The sequence below is a fragment of the Somniosus microcephalus genome, chromosome 4 (genome assembly GCF_052327205.1).
Source record: "Somniosus microcephalus isolate GS21.2 chromosome 4, FLI_Smic_1.0, whole genome shotgun sequence".
Lineage (NCBI taxonomy): Eukaryota > Metazoa > Chordata > Chondrichthyes > Squaliformes > Somniosidae > Somniosus > Somniosus microcephalus.
This window is the reverse complement of record NC_140990.1, coordinates 185,736,643-185,763,345: the sequence shown is the minus strand read 5'-3', so window position 1 is coordinate 185,763,345 and position 26,703 is coordinate 185,736,643. Positions and strand designations below refer to the sequence as shown.

General features: G+C 49.0%; 1 protein-coding gene across 6 annotated transcripts in view; it reads left to right on the top strand.

Annotated features, from left to right (window-relative positions):
• LOC147120072 (MAGUK p55 subfamily member 4-like) overlaps nt 1-26,703 on the top strand; it is a 391,734-nt gene that overhangs the window by 237,391 nt on the left and 127,640 nt on the right. For all 6 annotated transcript variants that reach the window (XM_085985616.1, XM_085985614.1, XM_085985613.1 and 3 more), the window contains 3 exons: nt 13,399-13,520; nt 16,974-17,051; nt 22,209-22,289. In XM_085985616.1, coding sequence (XP_085841742.1) covers nt 13,467-13,520; nt 16,974-17,051; nt 22,209-22,289 — 213 coding nt within the window. In that variant the 5' untranslated portion in view covers nt 13,399-13,466. The remainder of the gene's footprint in view (nt 1-13,398; nt 13,521-16,973; nt 17,052-22,208; nt 22,290-26,703) is intronic.

The following is a 26,703-nucleotide window of genomic DNA, read 5'->3' as shown; positions in this document are numbered from 1 at the left end:
TGCTTTCGATAGTGATATAGAGGATTGGACCACATATGTGGAATGAGTGGAGGTATATTGCACAGCGAATGAAGTAGAGGATGATAAAAAGGCATCGGTACTTCTAAATCTGATGGGCGCAAGGACATACGGGCTGTTACGAAACTTAATCACTCCAGCCAAACCGATGGACAAGAATTTTAAGGAGATTGTTGATACCCTACAGGAGCACTTAAACCCAACACCGCTGCTGATAGCGGAACGATTCAAATTCTTCAGGAGGAATCAGCACAAGAATGAAAGTAACGCTGATTACCTCACCGAATTAAGAAAGCTGTCCAAGCACTGCCAATTCGGGGCAGGACTGGCAGATTCTCTATGAGACAAATTCGTCTGCGGTCTCCTAAGTGAAGGAACACAGAAAAGGCTACTTTCTGAGAACGATTTGACACTGGACAAGGCTTTCGGTGTGGCTGTATCATACGAAGCAGCAGCAAGAGGAGCTGCAGAGATACAGCAAAAGCCACAGGACTTCGGCTCCCATGAAATGACACGGGGTTTCGAGAGATGTTATCGCTGCGGCAGATCCACCCATGACCAGAGGGACTGCTGGTTCAAGGACAAAGCATGCAGGCAATGAGGAAAGATGGGACACATTGCACGTGTATGCCGATCTGGAAACAAAAAATCCACTGACACAAAAAAAAATCAATAAGGAAAAGTACAGAAAGGTACAAATGATGACGGACAGTAGCTCCGAAGACCAGAAGAGCGATAGCGACTCCGGAAACAAGAGACTAAGCTGTCTCAAATTACATAATGTAATTGCCAAAGAAGATTACCAGACCATTTGGGTTACCCTCACGATAGCGGGGTCCCCAGTTAAAATGGAGCTAGATACAGGATCAGCTCTGACCGTCATAAGTCAACGGGATTACGAGCGGCTATTTCCGCATATACCTTTGAAAGACACATCCATTATCTTGAAGACATATACGGGGCAGAAGGTATACCCCAGAGGGAAAATAAGGGTGCCTGTTGTATACAACGGCAAGGAAATACAGAAGTTGTATTTATACGTTCTGCAAGATGGTGGTCCACCGTTGTTGGGACGTGAATGGATCAGGAAGATACGTTTAGACTGGCACTCCATTCAGGCACTGACGGTGACCAGTAAGAAAAAAAATGATGATGACGTCATACCTGAACGATTAAAAGACATCTTGGCTAACGCCAAAGAAGTGTTTCAACAGGAACTAGGAACCTTGAAAGGCGTCACCGCCTCAATAAAAGTGGAAGATGCGGCAATTCCCAAGTTTTTTAAGGCAAGGCCGGTACCATACGCAATTCGTCCAGCAGTCGAGGCAGAGCTGGAGAATTTGGAAAAAGCAGACGTGTTATCCAAGGTAGATTGGAGCGAGTGGGCAACACCCATCGTCCTGGTCATGAAGAAAACGTTGAATAATGATAAATCTGTAGAACAGAGAAAAATTCGCATCTGTGGGGACTTCAAGGTGACTGTAAACCCGGTCCTTCACACGATACAGTATCCTCTTCCGAGGATAGAAGATATTTTCGCCTCACTATCCGGAGGGAAACGTTTCACCAAAATTGACTTGGCACAGGCATATCTACAGATGGAGGTTGAGGAGGCCTCTAAAAAGTATCTCACGATAAACACACACAAAGGCCTGTACCAGTACAATCAACTGGTTTTTGGAGTAGCATCAGCTCCAGCTATCTGGCAAAGAGCTATGGAGCAAGTCCTGCAAGGGATTCCGGGGACTCAATGCTACCTAGACGACATCCTTGTAACAGGAGAAAATGACAACGAGCACCTTGCCAATTTGGAGCAGGTGCTCACTAGGTTGAGAGAACGGGGCCTACGAGCAAATCGCCCCAAGTGCGAACTTTTCCAGAAACAAATATCATATTGTGGCCATATAATTAACGAAGAAGGGTTGCATAAGCCACATGAAAAAATTGAAGCGGTCATAAAAGCCCCAGCACCTGAAAATGTCTCACAATTAAGGTCATTCCTGGGATTGATAAATTACTATCATAAATTTTTACCGAACTTGTCAACTATTCTGCACCCTCTTAACGCACTGCTACAAACGGGAGTAATTTGGAAGTGGAGCGAAGACTGTAAACGTGCCTTCCATAAATGCAAAGGCTTGATCACGTCCAAGGAAGTGTTGGCTCATTACAACCCATCACTGCCAATCAGACTGGCGTGCGATGCATCCCCTTACGGCATAGGAGCGGTATTATCGCATAGATTCCCTGATGGCTCGGAGCGGCCGATAGCTTTTGCGTCACACTCATTGAACTCAGCTGAGCATAACTATGCCCAGATCGACAGGGAAGCACTCAGCCTGGTGTGGGGAGTGAAGAAATTCAACCATTACCTACACGGACAAAAATTTACCTTGTTGACTGACCATCAACCCCTCGTCTCCATATTCAACCCTAAAAAGGGCGTTCCCATTATGACAGCGCAAAGGCTACAGAGGTGGTCCCTTTTCCTAGGGGCACACCAATATGACATAGAATACAAAGGATCAAAACAGCATGGGAATGCTGACAGGTTATCGCGCCTACCGTTGCCAATGGTAGAAGAGGCACCTACAGTGGACCCAGTGGAGATGTTCCACTCAACCATAGTGGAATGTCTACCAGTAACAAATTCTACCATTGAAAAGGAAACGAGAAATGACCCGACTCTCTCACAAGTCTACGATTTAATGGTGAAGGGATGGCCAGCACATAGCGAACCACTGTTGCCAGCATTCTCGCAAAGAAGAGAACAGCGGTCAGTGTGCCGAGGAACCTTGATGTGTGGATCCAGAGTGGTGATTCCACCCAAACTCCAGGATAAAGTGCTAAAGGAGCTTCACGAGGGGCATCTGGGTGGAGTGAAAATGAAGAACCTAGCCAGAGCGTTTGTGTGGTGGCCAGGTATCGATGGAGACATCGAAGAAATGACCAAGAGCTGTCTAGGATGCCAGAAGGTCCAAAACGCCCCACCACAAGCCCCTCTACATCCATGGGAGTGGCCCTCATCTCCATGGCAAAGGGTACATATCGGCCTAGAAATTCAGTTGCGTTCGCCAGCCGTTAACGCCATAAGAGGGGTGGATTTCCAGCGCTAGGCACTTTGCGCCCGGGCGCAGGCCGGTCTGTGCCAACGCCCAACTTCAGTTGACATTTAGCGCCGGCGCAAAGTGTTTGCGCCCGCTCAGCTGCGCGCGCAGCTTATGACGTCATTTCGTCGTGCAACGCTGTTTGTGCGCCCCAAACCGGAAATTCAGTGGCGCCCGCCCAATGTGGGCGTGGCCCTGTTAAGAACTGTGAAGTGGAACGCAGCAGAGGCCCTGCGGGCCTCGGGGAGCGCTAATTAAAGGGCACTTACACTGAACTATAAAGGCCAGCCATTTTGCTGCAATGACTTTAGTGCTTTGGATTTCTGGACAGAGACCAAGGAACAGACCTTACTGATTTGGGACAACATAGGAGAGGTATTTTTGGCTTCTGGCCAGAGCTTGGAAATTTGACTCTTTGTGATTTCACTGTTTGCAAGTTTATTATGGGGGCTGCATGGGGTTCCAACCCTCAGTTCCAGCATTATGTGCGAAGGGCTCGCAGACGCTGTGTGAGAGGGGCAGCCATGCCTAGATGCAGAGGGGCCATCAGGCGTCGGCAACGTAGGCCTTACCCACTCAGGGAATACCGGCAGCAGGTGTCCTATCTCACCATGACTGCCGCGCATTGTGTTAAGAGGCTGCGCTTCAGAAGGGAGGTGGTTGCAGAGATCTGCCAGCTGCTTCACAGAGATCTGCGTCCACAGCTGATGTGCAGGACGTCTCTGTCGGTGGAAGTGAAGGTCACGGTGGCTCTGAACTTTTATGCAAGCGGCTCCTTCCAAGCCGCTGCTGGGGACATAGCGAACATCTCCCAGTTCGCCGTCCATCGCTGCATCCGGCAGGTCACCGATGCCCTTTTCGCAAGGAGACACCAATTCATCTCCTTCCCCATGACCCTAGAGAGGCAGGAGCAGCGTGCAGTCGGATTTGCCAGGATCGCCGACTTCCTCATGGTGCAGGGCGCCATTGACTGCACGCATGTGGCTATGCGGGCACCTATCGACAATGCCGAGGATTACCACAACCGGAAGGGCTACCATTCCCTCAGTGTACAGCTGGTGTGTGACCACAGGCAGCGCATCCTAGCTGTCAATGCCCGCTTTCCAGGAAGCAGCCACGATGCATTTATCCTGCATCAGACTACTGTGGCTGACATGTTCGAGGCACAGCCTCCACCAAGGGGATGGCTTATCGGGGACAAGGGCTACCCTTTGTGCACATGGCTCATGACCCCGCTCCGCGCGCCCAGGACCCCTGCGGAGGAGGCATACAACGAAAGCCATCAAGCCACAAGGAACATCATAGAGCAAATGATTGGCGTCCTGAAGCAACGGTTCCGCTGCCTGGATCGATCTGGCGGATCTCTACAGTATTCGCCGGATAGAGTCTCCCAGTTCGTCGTCGCTTGCTGCATGCTGCACAACCTGGCTATCCGCAGGACTCAGGCACTGCCACCTCACGTTGGGCCACCACCTCAGGAGGACGAGCAGGAGGACCATGAGGAGGAGGAGGAGGAGGAGGAGGAGGAGTACCAGCCCAGAAGGGAGCCACAAGGTCCAAGGGCCGTCCGCCGGCGGCTTATTGAACGACACTTCTAGGCCCCCTGTCAGGGAATGGCTTGTGGCAATGAACGCACCTGAATGCAGCCGCTCCGCAAGCCCTCAGCCGGTTAACGCAACAACCACTTGAAACATGACACCTGGACAAGCTGAATAAATAAAAAGCTTTATTTAACAAACTCAGGGCCCTTCCCACATGAAACAGAAAAACAGACAAGACCCCCAAAAAACAGTGAAAAACATATCTCACTCCCACAACCTGGGGAGGAATAACAAAACTTGTCAATCCAATTGGCCTTCATCTTCGGCCTTTCCAAAATAAGCCCCCCCCCCTCCAGAACACAAACACCCCCATATAAAAAAAACAGTTGCCGACACCCTCTACTTGGTGTGCCGAGAGGGCGAGTCCTTGTGCAGGCTTCTCCGGCCCCTGCCCGACCTGTTGCTTCGCCTCAACCTGGGCCCTGTGGGTGTTGGAAGGCTGGGGAAAGGCTCCTGAGGGCCGCAATGCATAACGGCAGATGCCCTTGGGGGTCGGCCTAGACGAGGTCCGGCCCTGGAGGGTCCGGCTGCTGACTGCTGCAGCTGTGGCTGGGCAGCATCAGTCTCTGCAGCAGCTCGTCGCACCTTGGCTGGGGGAGTGGCAGTGGCGGCTGCAGCAATGGGGGCAAGCTGGCTGATGCCAGGCGCTCGCTGGTCGCCAGAGACATTGGCACTCGGCCGGGCTGGCACTGCAGCAAGCGCAGCAATCTGGTGGAGGCCAGACCGCTGTGCTGCAGCAGGGCGGCGGGTGCCCTGTCGATGCTTCCGTGACACAGCGAGTGTGGCAGAAGTGAGTGCCCGAACTGCCCTGTTCTGTGCCCGCATCAGATCAGCCAGTGTCTGCACGGCACCACTCATGAACTCGCGACTCGCGTCCTGTGCTGCCGCGAGTTGGTCGACACCCCTGGCCTGTGCTGCCACGAGTTGCTCGACACCCCTGGCCTGTGAGTCCCCGAAAGCGGCCACACTATGAGCCAGGGACTCAATGGCCTGAGGCAACTGTCCCACAACCCCCATGAACTCGTTGTGGCGCCGCTCGGAGGCCGCGGACATTTCATCTAGGAGGCGCACCTCCTGGGCGAGGACCGTCTCCGGACTGGAGGGCGGACTCTCCATCTGGGGAGAAGGCCGCCGAGCTGCCCGACCCTTCCCGCGTGCCTGGACGCCACTGGGCCCAGCAACTGCCCTTCCCTGCAACACTTCCCCCCTCTGGGGAGAAGGCAGCCGTGCTGCCCGACCCTTCCCGCCTGCCTGGACGCCACTGGGCCCAGGAGCTGCACCCCCCTGCAACACTTCCCCCTGGCTCTCCTCCAGGCAAGACGTGTCCCCTCCATTGCCGTCCCCTGGCGCGGATGAGGGTTCCCCCGATGTGCCGCCTTCCTCTTGGTCCTCGTCGTCCTCCTCTTCCGAGGGACTGGCACTCTCAGCTTCATGGACCTCCTCCTCACCAGCTGAAAGCAGGAAGGCACAAGAGTAGCTTTAGAGTGAGGACAGGGCGTCAGCGAGGGAGGCATGAGTGGTGGCATTATGCGCATTGGTCGGACAGTGGCAAAGGATGTAGATCTGAAGCGCAAGGGGAACGAGAGAGGTCCAAACGGTCATGTCCTTACCATTGGGGCCCAGCACAGGGTCGGCATCTCCAATAGCAACGGGGCCAACCACCCGGCCACGCATGAGTCGAGCCACGCGCTCCTCCAGGTCACTGAGCTCCTGGAACTGGCCACGGCCTCCCCTGGTGACATTCCGGCTCTTCATATTCTTGGCCAGCTTGGCCTGCAAGAGAAAGGATGGCCTCTAAGTACAGTGTGTTGCCCTGTTGTTGTCTGCACTGCCTCCCATGGTCGATTAGCATGGCCAGTGTGGTGCCCTGTTGTTGTGTGCACTGCCTCCCATGGTCGAATAGCATGGCCAGTGTGGTGCCCTGTTGTTGTGTGCACTGCCTCCCATGGTCGAATAGCTTGGCCAGTGTGTAAAGTGCAGAAAGTGCTATTGATGATCATGCCAGTGCCATAGCTGCGGGAGGAGGGATGGCCATTAGGCCTTTGAGGTCCCTTTGCCCATAATGTGAGGTGCACATGCAAGGATGAGGAGGACACTGGAAAGGGTACTCACCCTGACCATCCGAGTGAAGTCGTTGTACTTCTTGCGGCATTGGTCCGCATTCCTGGGGACATCGCTGGTGGATGACACCCTGTGGGCGATTTCCCTCCAGGCTCTCCTGTACTGCCTCCTGGGAGCCTTCTTGCCACTGTCCGGGCACAAGATCTCTCTTCTCTTTTCAAAAGCCTTAAGCAGCACCCTCAAAGCATGCTCTGAGAAGCGCTGCGCTCGTTCACGGGCCTTCTGCATGGCTTCAGGCGCTATTTGGGTCCACCAGCAGTGTTGAGGCCTAGCTGCAGGGCTCCACTATCCAGGGCGTGGCAGCAGACAAAGTCGACCCTTCCCCCTTTAAGAGCTGGCCGGCGTCAGGGTGTCTGCTGTCAATCAAAACATGACCGCGCCTGCGCTGCGCCCGGCCTCGGCGTTATCAGTCCGCACCGCGGGCTTAGCGCCTAAAGATAGGAGTGCAACGCCAGTTTCAGCGCTCGCCCAAACTCCTTGGCCAAATCTACTGAATTTCGGCGAAGTGGCCTACACTTTCCAGCGGGCGCTAACTTTAGCGCCCGACCGACTTTAGCACCCCAGAAGTGGCGCGACTGAATTTCTAGGCCATCGACTTTGCTGGTCCATTTATGGATTCAATGTTCTTAATCGCGGTTGATGCACACTCCAAGTGGCCGGAGGTAATAAAGATGTCCTCCACCACCACGGAGAAAACCATTACAGTATTAAGGACCATATTTGCCAGGAATGGGCTGCCTGAACAGATCTGTTCTGATAATGGACCGCAATTTGTGTCCGAAGAATTCAGGAAGTTCTTAAAAAACAATGGAGTTAAGCACTACACGTCCGGCCCATACCATCCCGCCACCAATGGATTAGCTGAAAGGTTTGTCCAGACCTTCAAGAAGGCCATAAAGGCCATGGGTAATGAAGACATAAATCTACAACATAAGATAGATAACTTCTTGTTTGCGTACAGGAATGCAACACATGTGGTTACAAACCAAACTCCCGCCATGATGTTTTTCAATAGAAGACTAAGATGCCGGCTGGATTTGATCAAGCCAAACATCAGAAGGGACGTAGAGAACCGGCAATTTCAAGGCATGAATGAAAGGCCAACTAGAACCTTCCAGATAGGTCAACAAGTTTTGGCCCGGGACTACCGTACCGAGAAATGGCAGCCTGGAACTATTTGCACACGACTAGGACCGCTGATGTATACCATGTACATTGGTGAAAGCATAATAAGGCGCCATGCTGACCAGATCATTGTCATCCAAAAAGGGACAACCTACACCACAACTCTATACGCCTAATGATGAAGCAGAGATACCCATAGTATCTACCTCCGATCCGGTGATACTGGAACCAGATGAACCTGACACTGGCATTCAAGCCGAATCGACCTTGCCAAAAGAACCTACTACACCACCGAAAACTACTACACCACCGAGGCGTTATCCGGACCGAGTCAGGAAGCCTCCAGAGAGACTGACTTATAATTGATTAACTGCAGCAAATGTGTAGATTATTGTTCTTGTAAACATGTTAATTAATGATTACTTAAAATGTTATGTACTAATTATCTAAAAGGGGAGGAATTGTAGTGTATGTACCTTTAAGAGCCCTGTGTACTGTAATACCAGTTGTGACCACTCGGGTATATAAGCCTGTATAGCGTCTTGTATCTTTTAGTTCACCTCCAGACTTTGTTCAGTAAACACCTGTTAAACCAACTCCTGCATTCCGTGTCTCCATTAACACACGGATACAACAGATACAGTTCCAGAGTGAACTACAATTCCAGAGTGAGGTACAGTTCCAGTGTGAGGTACAGTTCCAGAGTGAGGTACAGTTCCAGAGTGAGCTGCAATTCCAGTGTGAGGTCCAGTTCCAGTGTGAGGTCCAGTTCCAGAGTGAGGTACAGTTCCAGTGTGAGGTACAGTTCCAGAATGAGGTACAGTTCCAGTGTGAGGTACAGTTCCAGAATGAGGTACAGTTCCATTATGGGGTACATTTCCAGAGTGAGGTACAGTTCCAGAGTGAGGTACAGTTCCAGAGTGAGGTACAATTCCAGAGTGCGGTACAGTTCCAGTGTGAGCTTCAATTCCAGAGTGAGGTACAGTTCTAGAGTGCAGTACAGTTCCAGAGTGAGGTACAATTCCAGATTGGGTACAGTTCCAGAGTGGGGTACAGTTCCAGAGTGAGGTACAGTTCCAGAGTGCGGTACAATTCCAGGTTGGGTATGTTGTGTATGTAACCTGTTCCACCTTAAGAGAGCTTAAGCCTGTTCCACCTTAAGAGATGTACTACTTTCTCAGGCTGCTGTAGACGTAATACCGGGGGTGAACACACCGGTATATAAGCACTGTGCAGTAATCTTGTATTCGGTGTAGTCCCTACCTCCAACCAGTAAAGACCTGTTTTATTGTTACTGATTAAGTCTGAGTATTAATTACTTGAACAACTCACAGACTTAACACTGGCGACGAGTCAGGTTCTTACCCTGCGGCAGTTATTCCACGGCGGCTTCGTCCACAGACAGGACGTTGAAGAGAGGTTTCAAATCTCACCACCGCACTGGAAGCGACAGGCATTAGGACCCTGAAGCCTCCATCAGCGACTGAAAACTGGAGGACAGAAGACATCCTGCAGCTTCTTTTTCAACCTCGGTGGTGGGTAAGCCAAGCAGCGTTGGCTGCAAAGACAGGGCTGGGGGAAGTCGGAGGTAGAAGGGCCATCGATCGCAATCCCTGATAAGGGCCGCACTCGGGCTGAAAGGCGCAGCGTCGGCAGACACTGAAGGTGCGAGAGCCGCGGTGAAAAGCGCGGGCCATCGATCGCGGCGGAGATAAGGGCCGCACTCGGGGCTGAAGGGAGACGGCGTCGGGGAACGGGTGAAGACCGCCAAGTGCGGGAAAACCGCCATTTTGTGGGCGGAGGACGACGGCAAGAGCGGGAAGCCGCCATCTTGGATAGCAGTAAAAAAAAAAAAAAATCTGAGAAATTGCAAATCTGATAAAGTACTACAATGCCTAAACACGGGAATATTAGCAACTTTGATAGTGACATCGAAGATTGGGCCATATATATTGAACGAGTTAAAAATTATTGTAAGGCCAATAAAATTCGTGAGGCTGATAAAGCACTAACATTATTAAATTTAATGGGTGCGAAGACATACGGGCAATTGAAACACCTGTTATCACCAGATGAACCGGCGGATAAGACGTTCGATGAGATTGTTACTGTCCTGAAAGATCATCTAAACCCCACGCCGCTGATGCTAGCGGAACGATTTAAATTTTACGACAGAAGGCAGCTACAGCATGAAAGCAATGCTGAATATTTGCTGGAATTGCGTAAATTAGCGAAATATTGCCAGTTTGGAACGGGACTGACAGATGCACTACGAGACAAATTTGTGTGTGGTTTATTTAAACAGGATACACAAAAGCGACTGCTCGAGGAGAATGAGCTGACACTTGAGAAGGCGGTCACTATGGCAGCAGCACACGAAGCCGCAGCGAGAGGCACGGCAGTAATGCAGCTACGGTCACCGGAGCTCAGTGCACACAAATTGGGTGTGAGTTCTGGCAAATGTTATCGTTGTGGAAAGACAACGCATGATCAGAACCAGTGTTGGTTTAAAAACCAAGAATGTAGAACTTGTGGTAGGCTTGGACATATAGCTAGAGTATGCAGGTCAGGGAAGAAGACCAGCAACAAGAAGTCACCGCAAGGAAAATACGCAAAAGTACACAAGGTGGCCGAACAGGAGTCCGATTCAGACGCTAGCAGTAATGAACTGGCTGGCTTAAGCAGTATTGAACTGGCTAGCTTAAGGGTACTCAACGTTGGTAAGGGTGCAGACCTCCAGACAATTTGGGTTACTCTTCAGATAGAAGGAGTCCAAGTAAAAATGGAATTGGACACTGGATCGGCATTGTCGGTCATGAATAAGAAAGATTACAGAAGGTTATTCCAACATATTCCCCTACAGGATACGGAGATTATATTGACAACCTACACGGGGCAGAGAGTGTACCCCATCGGGACAATAAAGGTTGCAGTGGCCAACAAGGGCGAAGGAAGTCAAATAATGGACTTATATGTGCTACCGGAGGGAGGTCCACCACTACTAGGCCGGGAGTGGTTTAGAAACATAAATATGGACTGGCATTCGCTAAAAGCCATAAAGAGTGAGAACTCGGTGCAGATAATCAGCCCAGACTCTAGAACTGATGATGGTAAGACCAACCCATGTGCAAAAGACAAAGTTTCAGCACAGAATTCCACTGAGCAACAACAACATAGTTTAACAGAGAATTCTGAGTCTGTCAAGTCTACTGATATGCACATTCTTGAGGGACACTGGGCTCGAACTCAACTCCATTTCAAACTACAACAGCAATTAGAACAAATGATTCGCCGTTTTGAGCAAGAGATGAATGAAATAAAAAAGTTCTTTGTTACAGAGTGGGAGAATCTGGAAAGGCAACAGAAGCAACTGATGGAGAAAATGGAGCAGGAGCACACCAACCATCTGCGCGAGGAGGCCGAACGAATCAAAGCTGATTCAGGTTCTGAAGGTGCGTGCCATAATCTGGTGTCAGAAGAGTTAACGGTCAGCCAACTCCTTCATATGCTGAGGGACAAGACTCTGAAATGGGAAAAACTTGAACACGAGCTGCGATCTTCAAAGGAAAAGGGTTCGGAGCTCTCAAAAGTCATTGAGATGGCTGATGTGACGACACAGACTGAAACGACTGCAACAGAGCAGCCATTGGATGCCAAAAGTACGCTGACTCACGTCAATGTAGAACAACAGACCGCTGAAACAGCTGCTCCGGTAGAGGGATTGCATAGTCCGATCAATCAATCTCCAAAGGAAGTTGAAGTATTAAAATCACAAATGAGGTCACTAGTAAACGACTTGCTGAAAGCCCAGAAAAAGCTGGATGCAGAGGTACACATGAAGAAGTCTCTTCAGGAAAGATGTCTGGATTTGGAACAAGAGCTGGCTAACGTCCAGCTGGGTATGGAGGAAATAGACGACCCTCTCACTGGTCTAGCTCAGGACGACACCGAATATTACCATGACCTAGTGGACGACACCGAATATTACGATGTCCTGTCCTGCCCAGCTTGTAACTTCGACTCCCAAAGTGCAGAAATCATGGAGGAGCACCAAAAGTCTGCGGAACATCGGGAGAAGCTGGCTCTACGACGGAAACAGGAGGAAGAGAAGGAGGAACTGCGCATGCAGCTGGCAGCTGTGGCAGCTGACAATGGAGCCCAGAGAGTCTCCAAGAAGCAGAAAAGGAAAAGTAAAAGCAGAAGATGACCCATCTGAACCATTATCACCTCTACCAGATCACACACGTGGTCCCTCCGAACGGAGCCAAATCAGTTCGGAAGTTCAAGCTGTTAAATCCATGAAAGGACTATTGAATGAGTAACGTGAACCGACTACACCACAGAGATTGAATCTGTGAACTGTTTTCCGCAGAGACTGAATCTGTGATATGTTACGTTAAACATGAAGTTATATATGTATATATGTTATTACGTTATGTTAAATGGGGGGATGACTATAAAGCTAAGAAGGGAGGAGTGTTGTGTATGTAACCTGTTCCACCTTAAGAGAGCTTAAGCCTGTTCCACCTTAAGAGATGTACTACTTTCTCAGGCTGCTGTAGACGTAATACCGGGGGTGAACACACCGGTATATAAGCACTGTGCAGTAATCTTGTATTCGGTGTAGTCCCTACCTCCAACCAGTAAAGACCTGTTTTATTGTTACTGATTAAGTCTGAGTATTAATTACTTGAACAACTCACAGACTTAACAGGGTACAGTTCCAGAGTGGGGTACAGTTCCAGATTGAGATATGATCTCATTGAAACACATAATTTTTTTTACAGGACTTGACATTGTAGATGCTGCAAGGCTATTTCTCCTTGCTGGGGATTGTAGAACCAGGGGTCACAGTCCCACGATAAGGGGTCATCCATTTAGGACTGAGATGAGGAGATTTTTTTCACTCAGAAGTTGGTAATCTTTAGACTTCTCTACCCCAGAGGGCTGTGGATGTTCAGTCGTTGTGCACATTCAAGATGGAGATTGATAGATTTTTGGACACTCAGGGAATCAAGGGATATGGGGAAAGTGCAGGAAAGTGGAGTTGAGGTAGAAGATCAGCCATGATCTTATTGAGCAGGCTCAAAGGGCCATATGGTCTACTCCTGCTCCCCTTTCTTATGTTCTTAAGCTCTCACAATGTCAATAGGAAACTCCCAAATATGGCAGAGACCCAGCACAGCCAGACCTTCACCATTTTCTGGGGTGGGGGGGCTGTCAGGTAGTCTCCCGCCAGAGTTACAACAGGAGCCCCTGTATCTATAAAGTCACTCTCTTGCTCGTGAGGAATCAGGGGCCACTTACAGGGGGTTGCAAAGCACAAAAGAAATATCTGATTAAAGTGCAAAAAAGTGACAGTTAAAACAGTACAAATGGAGCCAACTAATGCCTGCCTGAATTAACTTGAACCTGTTCCTTTTCAGATCCTTCTCCACTCCTGGGAACAGTAGTTGAGCAACTAGCCTCATCTCTGCGCAGTAACGATAGTGGAATGGATGTCCTGCATGGATTGCTAAATACACGGTGGCTGCAGTCACTGGTGAAGGTAACAAGCACAGTTAAAGGCCATAGCATAAAAAACTCTTGGGGACTTCCCCACTAACACTGTGGCCCTACCTGCAGTGAGCACCCCCATTGCACGGTTAATGATGCAGCCCCTGCCTGATCCAATAGATAATTCAATAGATACATTTAATCATGTGACTGTGAAACATGCAGTTTAAAACATTTTTAAAATCTTGTTTAAATCCTCATTTTGGATATTAGAAATTTCAGTTACTGAAGAAAAAATGGCAGCTGAAGAAATATTTCAGAAAGCATTTTTAGCAATATCTGGGAATCTGGAGACCAAACTGGGCAATCTCAGTAATGTTCCCAAACTATTCAAAGCAACATGCATACAAAATTGGCTAAGGGATAGAAAACAGAGTTGTGGTGAATGGCTGCTTTTTGGACTGGAGTGGGGTGTACAGTGGAGTTCCCTAAGGTTCAGTACTAGGACCACTGCTGTTTTTGATATACATTAATGACTTGGACTTGGGAGTACAGAGCACAATTTCGAAATCTGTTGATGGCATGAAACTTGGAAGTGTAGTAAACAGTGAGGAAGAGAGTAAAAGACTTCCAGAGGACACAGACAGGCTGGTGGAATGGGCGGACACATAGCAGATGAAATTCAATGCAGAGAAGTGCGAGGTGATACATTTTGGTAGGTAGAATGAGGGGAGACAATGCACACTAAATGGTATAATTTTAAAGGGGGTGCAAGACGAGAGAGACCTGAGGATACTTGTGCACAAATCTCTGAAGGTGGCAGGGCAGGATAACAAAGCAGCTAATAAAGCTTATGGGATCCTGGGCTTTATAAATAGAGGCACAGAGTACAAAAGCCAGGAAGTTATGCTAAACTTATATAAAACACTAGTGTGGCCCCAACTGGAGTATTGTGTCCAATTCTGGGCACCACACTTTAGGAAGGACATGAAGGCTTTGGAGAGGTTACAGAAGAGATTTACTAGAGTGGTTCCAGGGATGAGGGATTACAGTTACATGGATAGGCTAGAGAAGCTGGGGTTATTCACCTTAGAGCAGTGAAGGCTGTGAGGAGATCTGATAGAGGAGTTTAAAATCATGAAGACTTTAGATAGAGTAAATAAAGAGAATGTTTCCAGTGGCTGAAGGGTTAATAACCAGAGGGCACAGATTTAAGGTGATTGGCAGAAGAACCAGAGGCGACATGAGGAAAATCTTTTTATGCAACGAGTGGTTAGGATTTGGAATGCACTGCCTGATAGGGTGGTGGATACAGATGTAATAGTAGCCTTCAAAAGGGAATTGGATAACTGGAGAATGGAGGAGAAAAAATTGCAGGGATACGGGGAAAGAGCGGGGGAGTGGGACTAACTGGATTGCTCTTCGAAAGAGCTGGTGCAGATTCGATGGGCCGAATGGCCTCCTTCTGTGCTGTATTCTATGATTCTACGATTCTATGATTCTATAAGATAGTAGCTGTTGTGTCACACAGTGTGTCATCTTTAACATTGAAAATGCTCATCGCAGCACCACCTACAGGAGTAATAGGTACTGCAGGTTGTTCCAATGAAATGCATGTTGCACATACCAAGTTAATGTATATCGGCTTGAATTATATCATCTTGTGCCCCTGTCACTTGGCTCTGGATTGGTCCACACAGATAGAGTTACAACCTCTTCTCTCAGAACTGACGGTGTCAGTCTTGACTCAGTGGGTATCACTCTCGCCTCTGAGTCAGAAGGCTGTGGGTTCAAGCCCCACTCCAGAGACTTGAGCACAAAATCCAGGCTGACACGTCAGTGCTGTACTGAAGGAATGCTGCACTGTCAGATGTGCCATATTTCAGATGAGATGTTAAACCGAGGCTCCGTCTGCCCTCTCAAGTAGACGTAAAAGTTCCCTCGACACTGTTCCATCAAACACTTCAGGGCAGGTACAGCACGGGTTAGATACAGAGTAAAGCTCCCTCGACACTGTTCCATCAAACACTCCAGGGCAGGTACAGCACGGGTTAGATACAGAGTAAAGTTCCCTCTACACTGTCCCATCAAACACTCCCAGGGCAGGTACAGCACGGGTTAGATACAGAGTAAAGCTCCTTCTACACTGTTCCATCAAACACTCCAGGTCAGGTACAGCACGGGTTAGATACAGAGTAAAGTTCCCTCTACACTGTCCCATCAAACACTCCCAGGGCAGGTACAGCACGGGTTAGATACAGAGTAAAGTTCCCTCTACACTGTCCCATCAAACACTCCCAGGGCAGGTACAGCACGGGTTAGATACAGAGTAAAGTTCCCTCTACACTGTCCCATCAAACACTCCCAGGGCAGGTACAGCACGGGTTAGATACAGAGTAAAGTTCCCTCTACACTGTCCCATCAAACACTCCCAGGGCAGGTACAGCACGGGTTAGATACAGAGTAAAGTTCCCTCTACACTGTTCCATCAAACACTCCCAGGGCAGGTACAGCACGGGTTAGATACAGAGTAAAGCTCCCTCTACACTGTCCCATCAAACACTCCCAGGGCAGGTACAGCACGGGTTAGATACAGAGTAAAGCTCCCTCGACACTGTTCCATCAAACACTCCAGGGCAGGTACAGCACGGGTTAGATACAGAGTAAAGCTCCCTCTACACTGTCCCATCAAACACTCCCAGGGCAGGTACAGCACAGGTTAGATACAGAGTAAAGTTCCCTCTACACTGTCCCATCAAACACTCCCAGGGCAGGTACAGCACGGGTTAGATACAGAGTAAAGCTCCCTCGACACTGTTCCATCAAACACTCCAGGGCAGGTACAGCACGGGTTAGATACAGAGTAAAGCTCCCTCTACACTGTCCCATCAAACACTCCCAGGGCAGGTACAGCATGGGGTAGATACAGAGTAAAGCTCCCTCTACACTGTCCCATCAAACACTCCCAGGGCAGGTACAGCACGGGTTAGATACAGAGTAAAGCTCCCTCTACACTGTTCCATCAAACACTCCAGGGCAGGTACAGCAGAGCAAGGGAGTTCTCCCCATTGTCCTGGCCAATATTTATCCCTCAACCAACATCATTAAAAAAACAGATTATCTGGTCGTTTTCATGTGGCTGTTTATATGGGATCTTGCTGTGTGCAAATTGACTGCTGCGTTTCCAACATTACAACAGTGACCACACTTCAGAAGCACCTCATTGGCTATAAAGCACTTTGGGATGTCCTGAGATTGTGTACATATAAATGCATCTTTTTCCTACTTTCTTTCACTATTACAAGTTTTAATTTACTAACACTAAATTAACCGTGTGAGGACAGGATCAAGTTTGTCTGGGATGCCCCATACAGTTCAATAGCCTAAAAAGAGATGATGAACTGAGTCAGGTACTGGAGGACAGCTGACATCTACCCCGCTATTGTCCCTGGAGGAGTAAAAGGTATTTCCTGGATATTTAATGGTTTCTGCTTTGTTTTCCCAGGTCTATGAGAGCCTGCATCAGTACCTGAGGAGGAGACCACTGCCTGTTATGCCCCAGGCATCTGTACTTTGCCAAGAGGTGAGGAAAAGCTTACTGTACTTCTCAAAAAGGCCCAGACACAAAGAGCTTCATCCCATCTCACACATCCTGCAGAACGGAGAAATGGCCATGATACCAGATCGCACTGAAGAACATTTTCATAAGAGGACATTTGGGGCAGTCACAATCTGTTTCCTAAGGGCTGACCCACAGTGGAAAACAGTGCCTAATTTAGCACTAATTGGCATTAAATTGGTAATCGCACTCAGAGAGGGCCAAGGATGGTGGAGTGGGGGACGTTAAAATGTCAAACTGATGCAGTAGTCGCTGAGGTATCTTCGTGGGACAGTGTAGAGGGAGCTTTACTCTGTATCTAACCCGTGCTGTACCTGCCCTGGGAGTGTTTGATGGGTCAGTGTAGAGGGAGCTTTACTCTGTATCTAACTCGTGCTGTACCTGCCCTGGGAGTGTTTGATGGGACAGTGTAGAGGGAGCTTTACTCTGTATCTAACCCATGCTGTACCTGCCCTGGGAGTGTTTGATGGGACAGTGTAGAGGGAGCTTTACTCTGTATCTAACTCGTGCTGTACCTGCCCTGGAGTGTTTGATGGGACAGTGTAGAGGGACCTTTATTCTGTATCTAATCCGTGCTGTACCTGCCCTGGAGTGTTTGATGGGACAGTGTAAAGGGACCTTTACTCTGTATCTAACTCGTGCTGTACCTGCCCTGGGAGTGTTTGATGGGACAGTGTAGAGGGAGCTTTACTCTGTATCTAACTTGTGCTGTACCTGCCCTGGAGTGTTTGATGGGACAGTGTAGACAGAGCTTTACTCTGTATCTAACTTGTGCTGTACCTGCCCTGGGAGTGTTTGATGGGACAGTGTAGAGGGAGCTTTACTCTGTATCTAACCCATGCTGTACCTGCCCTGGGAGTGTTTGATGGGACAGTGTAGAGGGAGCTTTACTCTGTATCTAACCTGTGCTGTACCTGCACTGGGAGTGTTTGATGGGACAGTGTAGAGGGAGCTTTACTCTGTATCTAACCCGTGCAGTACCTGCCCTGGGAGTGTTTGATGGGACAGTGTAGAGGGAGCTTTACTCTGTATCTAACCCGTGCTGTACCTGCCCTGAGAGTGTTTGATGGGGCAGTGTAGAGGGAGCTTTACTCTGTATCTAACCCGTGCAGTACCTGCCCTGGGAGTGTTTGATGGGACAGTGTAGAGGGAGCTTTACTCTGTATCTAACCCGTGCTGTACCTGCCCTGAGAGTGTTTGATGGGACAGTGTAGAGGGAGCTTTACTCTGTATCTAACCCGTGCTGTCTCTGCCCTGGGAGTGTTTGATGGGACAGTGTCGAGGGAGCTTTAGTCTGTATCTAACCTGTGCTGTACCTGCCCTGCGAGTGTTGGATGAGATAGTGGTGAGGGAGCTTTACTGTAAGAAGTACACACTCCCTCCCTAGGGGGCATAGCCCACCTGACCAGGTGCCATGGGCTTTAGCCCAGGTTGATAGACCCAAATCAGATCAGAAGCAGAGAGCACTGGGAGGTTCTCACTGCTTGTCCAGGGTTATCTGGGATGCAGTGGGAATAATCCCAGCCACCAGCAATAGGTCTTCTCTCCAGGGCCCATGCCTGAGATTGACCAATCAATCACAGTGGTGGATTATGTGGCCTTGCCAGGGGGCTGACTTGGTTTTGAGTTCCATCACCAGGCATGCCTCTCTTGGATTCTCATTGTTACCAGTGTGACTCCTCTCTCTGTCCTTCTCACTCTGCATTCTGATTTTGTTGTCGGAAGTGCAGCAACCTGTGTAAGAACTGGAGAAACCTGGGCCTTAGCAAGTAACCTCAATGTCTGTATTTTTGTAACCATTTATACTTGTGTGCATGTGGAAGGTGTGTGCAGGGGTCTGTGTGTGTGTGTGTGTGTGTGTGAGGGACTGTGGGTCTGCGTGTGTGGGTCTGTGTGTGTGGGGCGGTCTGTGTGTGTGTGTGTGGGTCTGTGCGTGTGTGTGGGTCTGTGCGTGTGTGTGGGTCTGTGTGTGTGTGGGTCTGTGTGTGTGTGGGTCTGTGTGTGTGTGGGTCTGTGTGTGGGGGGGTCTGTGTGCGTGTGGGTCTGTGTGTGTGTGTCTGTGTGTGTGTGTGGGTCTGTGTGTGTGTGTGGGTCTGTGTGTGTGTGGGTCTGTGTGTGTGTGTGGGTCTGTGTGTGTGTGGGTCTGTGTGTGTGTGGGTCTGTGTGTGTGTGGGTCTGTGTGTGGGGGGTCTGTGTGTGTGGGGGGGTTTGTGTGTGTGTGGGTCTGTGTGTGTGTGGGTCTGTGTGTGTGTGTGTGTGGGACTGCGTGTGTGTGGGGGTCTGTGTGTGTCTGGGTCTGTCTGTGTGTGTGGGTCTGTGTGTGTGTGGGTCTGTGTGTGTGGGGGTCTGTGTGTGTGTGTGGGTCTGTGTGTGTGTGGGTCTGTGTGTGTGTGGGTCTGTGTGTGTGTGTGTGTGTGTGGGACTGCGTGTGTGTGGGTCTGTGTGTGTGGGGGTCTGTGTGTGTGTGTGGGTCTGTGTGTGTGTGGGTCTGTGTGTGTGTGGGTCTGTGTGTGTGTGTGGGTCTGTGTGTGTGGGGGGGTCTGTGTGTGTGGGGGGGTCTGTGTGTGTGTGTGGGTCTGTGTGTGTGTGGGTCTGTGTGTGTGGGGGTCTGTGTGTGTGTGGGGGTCTGTGTGTGTGTGGGTCTGTGTGTGTGTGGGTCTGTGTGTGTGTGGGTCTGTGTGTGTGTGTGGGCCTGTGTGTGTGTGAGTCTGTGTGTGTGTGGGTCTGTCTGTGTGTGTGGGTCTGTGTGTGTGTGGGGGTCTGTGGGTGTGTGTGGGTCTGTGGGTGTGGGGGGGTCTGTGTGTGTGTGTGGGTCTGTGTGTGTGTGGGTCTGTGTGTGTGTGTGGGTCTGTGTGTGTGTGTGGGTCTGTGTGTGTGGGTCTGTGTGGGTCTGTGTGTGTGCGTGGGTCTGTGTGTGTGTGTGGGTCTGTGTGTGTGTGGGTCTGTGTGTGTGTGGGTCTGTGTGTGTGTGTGGGCCTGTGTGTGTGTGAGTCTGTGTGTGTGTGGGTCTGTCTGTGTGTGTGGGTCTGTGTGTGTGTGGGGGTCTGTGGGTGTGTGTGGGTCTGTGGGTGTGTGTGGGTCTGTGTGTGGGGGGGTCTGAGTGTGTGTGTGGGTCTGTGTGTGTGTGGGTCTGTGTGTGTGTGTGGGTCTGTGTGTGTGTGTGGGTCTGTGTGTGTGGGTCTGTGTGGGTCTGTGTGTGTGCGTGGGTCTGTGTGTGTGTGTGGGTCTGTGTGTGTGTGGGTCTGTGTCTGTGGGGGTCTGTGTGTGTGTGTGGGTCTGTGTGTGTGTGGGTCTGTGTGTGTGTGTGTGGGTCTGTGTGTGTGTGGGTCTGTGTGTGTGCGTGGGTCTGTGTGTGTGTGTGGGTCTGTGTGTGTGTGGGTCTGTGTGTGGGGGGGTCTGTGTGTGTGTGTGGGTCTGTGTGTGTGTGGGTCTGTGTGTGTGTGTGGGTCTGTGTGTGTGTGGGTCTGTGTGTGTGGGTCTGTGTGGGTCTGTGTGTGTGTGTGGGTCTGTGTGTGTGTGCGTAGGTCTGTGTGTGTGTGGGTCTGTGTGTGTGTGGGTCTGTGTGTGTGTGGGTCTGTGTGTGTGTGTGTGGGTCTGTGTGTGTGTTGTTGGTCTGTGTGTGTGTGTGGTCTGTGTGTGTGTGTGGGTCTGTGTGTGTGTGCGTGGGTCTGTGTGTGTGTGGGTCTGTGTGTGTGTGTGTGGGGGTCTGTGTGTGTGTGTTGTTGGTCTGTGTGTGTGTGAGGGTCTGTGTGTGTGTGTGTGGGTCTGTGTGTGTGTTGTTGGTCTGTGTGTGTGTGGGTCTGTGTGTGTGTGTGGGTCTGTGTGTGTGTGGGTCTGTGTGTGCGTGTGGGTCTGTGTGTGGGGGGGTCTGTGTGTGTGTGTGTGGGTCTGTGTGTGGGGGGGTCTGTGTGTGGGGGGGTCTGTGTGTGTGTGTGGGTCTGTGTGTGGGGGGGTCTGTGTGTGTGTGTGTGGGTCTGTGTGTGTGTGGGTCTGTGTGTGTGTGAGTCTGTGTGTGTGTGGGTCTGTGTGTGTGTGTGGGTCTGTGTGTGTGTGGGTCTGTGTGTGTGTGGGTCTGTGTGTGTGTGTGGGTCTGTGTGTGTGTGTGGGTCTGTGTGTGCGTGGGTCTGTGTGTGTGTGTGTGGGTTTGTGTGTGTGTGGGGGTCTGTGTGTGTGTGTGGGTCTGTGTGTGTGTGGGTCTGTGTGTGTGTGTGGGTCTGTGTGTGTGTGGGTCTGTGTGTGTGTGGGTCTGTGTGTGTGCGGGTCTGTGTGTGTGCGGGTCTGTGTGTGTGCGGGTCTGTGTGTGTGCGGGTCTGTGTGTGTGCGGGTCTGTGTGTGTGTGTGTGGGTCTGTGTGTGTGTGGGTCTGTGTGTGTGTGTGTCTGTGTGTGTGTGGGTCTGTGTGTGTGGGGGTCTGTGTGTGTGTGGGTCTGTGTGTGTGTGTGTGGGTCTGTGTGTGTGTGTGTCTGTGTGTGTGGGTCTGTGTGTATGTGGGTCTGTGTGTGTGTGGGTCTGTGTGTGTGTGTGGGTCTGTGTGTGTGTGTGAGTCTGTGTGTGTGTGTGTGTGTCTGTGTGTGTGTGTGGGTCTGTGTGTGTGTGTGGGTCTGTGTGTGTGTGGGTCTGTGTGTGTGCGGGTCTGTGTGTGCGGGTCTGTGTGTGTGTGGGTCTCTGTGTGTGTGGGTCTGTGTGTGTGTGTGGGTCTGTGTGTGTATGGGTCTGTGTGTGTGTGTGTGTCTGTGTGTGTGTGTGGGGGTCTGTGTGTGCGGGTCTGTGTGTGTGTGGGTCTGTGTGTGTCTGTGTGTGTGTGTGTGTGGGTCTGTGTGGGTCTGTGTGTGTGTGAGTCTGTGTGTGTGTGTGTGTGTGTGTGTTTGTGGGTCTGTCTGTGTGTGTGGGTCTGTCTGTGTGTGTGGGTCTGTCTGTGTGTGGGTCTGTCTGTGTGTGTGGGTCTATCTGTGTGTGTGGGTCTGTCTGTGTGTGTGGGTCTGTCTGTGTGTGTGGGTCTATCTGTGTGTGTGGGTCTGTCTGTGTGTGTGGGTCTATCTGTGTGTGTGGGTCTGTGTGTGTGTGCTCGCGGGTCTGTTTGGGACTTTGCATGTATCAGCATGTGTCAATGTGTTCTTTGTAGGTGAAGGAGATATTTAGAGAAGCTTCTCGGTCTACAGACTTTCGAGAACTACACTGGCTCCTGGGAAAACCTGATTTCCAGGTAGGATGTGTTGATATTGAGATGCTGTCTCCGAGTTATTTATTACTCAAACCAGTTTGGATTAAGTCTACTGTTTGCTGTCTCCGATATTCTGTCTCTATTATTCCTTGTTCGAACACATGCATGAACACAAACTCACTTTCTCATAGACTTCACTATTATTCACTCTTATTTACACAAACCCGCGCAGACTCATATACACTCAGTATGAATCAAACAAACTCACATTCATAGAATTATGCAGTTCAACCAGTCTATGTTGGTGTTTATTCTCCACACGAGCAGTATCCTAATCCCATGTGCCCACTCTGTTCCCACATCCCTTTATTCTCCTTTCCTTCAGCCCCCAATCTAACCTATTATTACATGTTGACATGGTCCCTGCTTCAATCACTAACTCTGGTGGAGAATTCCACAGCCTCACAACCCTCTGTGTAAAAATGTCCTCCTGCTCTCTGTCCTTAATCTCTTAAATTTAATCCTATATCTATGGCCCCCTCATTCTAGACCAAGCAATCACTGGAAACAGTCTGGCCTAGAAATTCGGGGGTTTATCGCCACCTATTACCACTAGATTCAGGTGATAAAATGGTGGCCGCCACTCTTCCGCTCATTACCGGTGGGTCCCGCGGCAGCTGCCATTTTCAGATGGCCGGCAACGCTGCTGATGTCAGGTATTGCTAAAATTCTGCTGATGATGCAGATCGTGACATCAGTGAGTGTGCAATGCTCATTTGATGACCAGTCTGCGAGTTTGGGCTTCGCCGCTCCACTTATCGGCATGCCTTAAGTGCGACGAGCTGAGCATGCATTGAGAAGCAGGAAGGAGGCTCCAGCAGCGGCATTAAAGGGATCAGCAGCAACTACTTGCACCTGACATGCTTGTTCAGTTGGACTGGCTCTGGAACTTTCTGCAACTCCAGCAACTTTATAAACTTCTTGTCAGGTTCTAAGGTAACAGGGAGTGTTGTTGCAAGTGGAGGATGCCTTCATTATTAGTTAAAGGCTTCTGCTCACAACACTTGCTCATAGTCATGGGGGTCTACTGCAAGTCCCCCTCGCACTTGAGTATCTCCTGTAACCTGACCTGCAGTCTGAGAGCAGGGTGAACACGGCTCTCCCAGTAGCCTTCAAGGTCACCGTGGCCCTCAATTTCTTTACCAGTGGTAACCAAATTGTATTAACTTTTGTAGACAACTGGGGTGATCTTTTTTTTCCCCACACTTAGACACGACAAACACGTACCACTCTTTAACCTATCATAGAAAAAGATAAAACTTAACATGAAATCCTTATATATTTCGACCTGGAATATCCAAGGTCTACGCTCTTCACTGCGAGAAGTGAAGAGTAGGACCCCAGAGTTCATAGAGGAAACTAAAGATCTAGATATTATCATTTTACAGGAAACTTGGTATAAAGGAAAAGGACACACCGGCTGTCCCCAAGGGTACACTGAGCTAGTGGTCCCCTCCAATAAATTACCAAGTGTAACCCAAGGCAGAGACTCCGGAGGCATACTGATCTGGTTTAAAACAGAACTTAAGAATTACATCAAATTTATAAAAAAGGGCGAAAACCATATGTGGCTCAAACTTGAGAGGGAGATTATCTCAAACACCCAAGATGTTTACATTTGCGCACTTTATATCCCTCCAATCGATTCCCCGTACTACAAAGAGGACACCTTCTCCAACATGGAGGGGGAAATTATCCAATACCAGGCCCAGGGGAACGTGTTGATCTGTGGGGACCTCAATTCAAGAACGGGCGAAGAACCAGACTTCACCAATAATCAGGGAAACAATTACGTATTCGGGAATAACCACTTTGACATCCCTTCCCTTCCATACAGGCATAACTGCGACAAGCAGTCAAATACCAACGGTAAACAGCTACTACAGCTCTGTCGAAACCTGGGTCTGTACATTGTCAATGGTAGGTTCATAGGAGACCTCCTAGGAAGATCGACCTACTGCTCACCTCTTGGCTGCAGCACAGTAGACTATATGATTACAGACTTGGACCCATCCTCTTTCAGAGCATTCACAGTCAAACCACAAACAACACTGTCAGATCACAGTCAAATTACTATGTTTCTCAAAAAGACAGAAACAAACAACATAGAAACACAACCCAGTAAACTGTACAACACCAAAAAATCGTACAGATGGGCCAAAAACGACACGGAAAAATACCAGAAAACAATTAGCAATGCATCAACTCAAGCTCTCTTAGACACCTTTCTGGATAACATATACACTCACAATAAAGAAGGCGTAAACCGGGCAGTTAGTAAACTAAACAATATTTTTGATAATTTGGCAACAAATGCAAACTTGAAAGCTCGCAAGAACAAACCCAAAACAAAAAACTATGAAAAATGGTTTGACCATGATTGCCATAACATGAGGAAAAAACTTAGAAAACTATCAAACCAAAAACACAGACATCCAGAAAACGAGGAATTACGCCTTACTTATTGTCAGACGCTAACACAATACAGAAACACACTCAGGACCAAAAAAGAGCAATTTATTAAGAATACACTCAGCTCCATGGAGGAATCCATTGAGTCGAATTGTTTCTGGGACAACTTGAAAACACTACACAAAAAACAACACGACGGTTTGTCCATTCAAAATGGGGACACATGGGTAAACCACTTTGAAAAATTATACCAGAAAAACACACTAGGACCAGAGCAACACCAAATACGCAAAAAACTTGAAAAGCTTGAAATGGCCATAAAAGATAACCAAAACCCGCTAGACGCCATAATAACAGAAAAAGAACTTCTTGAAAAACTCAAGGACCTGCGACCAGGAAAAGCTTGCGGGACAGACGGCATACTAAACGAGATGATTAAACACGCAGACGACAAACTGAAACTGGCTATCCTAAAACTCTTCAACTTGGTTCTGAGTGTCGGTTATTTCCCTGACATGTGGAACAAAGGACTCATAACACCCATATACAAAAGTGGGGACAAAATCGACCCAAACAACTATCGAGGCATCTGTGTAAACAGTAACCTGGGGAAGGTATTCTGTAGCATCATAAACAAAAGACTTATAAACTTCCTTGAAGAGCACAATGTCTTGAGTAAAAGCCAAATTGGATTCCTGCCAAACTATAGAACATCCGATCATATCTTCACCCTACAGACCCTAATTGACAAACACGTTCACCATAACAAAAGCAAAATCTACGCATGCTTTGTAGATTTCCAGAAGGCTTTCGACTCCATCTGGCATGACGGTTTATTCCTGAAACTTATCGAAAGCGGGGTAGGAGGTAAAACATATGATGTAATTAAATCAATGTATACAAACAATAAATGTGCAGTTAAAATTGGAGACAAACAAACAAAATACTTCCCACAGGGGCGGGGGGTGACGCAGGGCTCGCCAATCTCACCGACACTCTTTAATATTTACATTAATGGATTGGCAAAACTACTTGAACAATCTACAGCACCCGGCCTCACCCTATATGAATCCAAGGTTAAATTCCTCCTCTATGCCGACGACCTGGTTCTGCTGTCACCAACTAAGGAGGGTCTACAGCAGAACCTGGACCTGCTGGAGTCGTACTGCCAGACTTGGGCCCTGACAATAAATCCCCAAAAAACCAAAGTCCTTGTGTTCCAGCAAAGATCCAAACAACATGGACCCACAATAAATTTCACAGTAGGAACAACCAAAATTGAACAAACCACTCACTACACATACTTGGGCTTAAAAATCAGTTCTACGGGAAACTTCAAACTGGCTGTGAATGAACTGAAAGAGAAAGCAAGAAGGGCTTTCTATGCCATCAAAAAATCAATCCAAATAGAAATCCCAATTAGCATTTGGCTCAAAATTTTCAAATCAGTAATTGAACCAATTGCACTCTATGGCAGTGAGGTCTGGGGACCACTAACACAACAAGATTTTGCAAAATGGGACAAACACCCAATTGAGATCCTACATGCGGAATTCTGTAAAAGTATCCTCCGGACTCAAAGGAAAACAGTAAACAACGCATGCAGGGCGGAACTAGGCCAATACCCATTAATAATCACTATCCAAAAAAGAGCCACCAAATTTTGGAATCACCTACAAATGAGCAACCCCCAATGCTATCACTACGACGCCCTGAAATGCCAAGAGCTGACCATAAAGAAGAATACCCTCAGTCAACTAGTCCTGGGACTCAATAAAGTAACTAATAACAATACTAACAATAACCAGCCCCAGGACAGTGACAGGGTAACACAAAGAATTCGACCCAACACAATCGTCGCTAAGCAAAAGGAAAAATATCTGTCATATTGGGCAGAAACAACAAAAACCCAAAGCAAACTCAATTGCTACTTGGCCCTAAACAGACAATACAACATAGCTGATTACCTGACCATGGTAAAGGA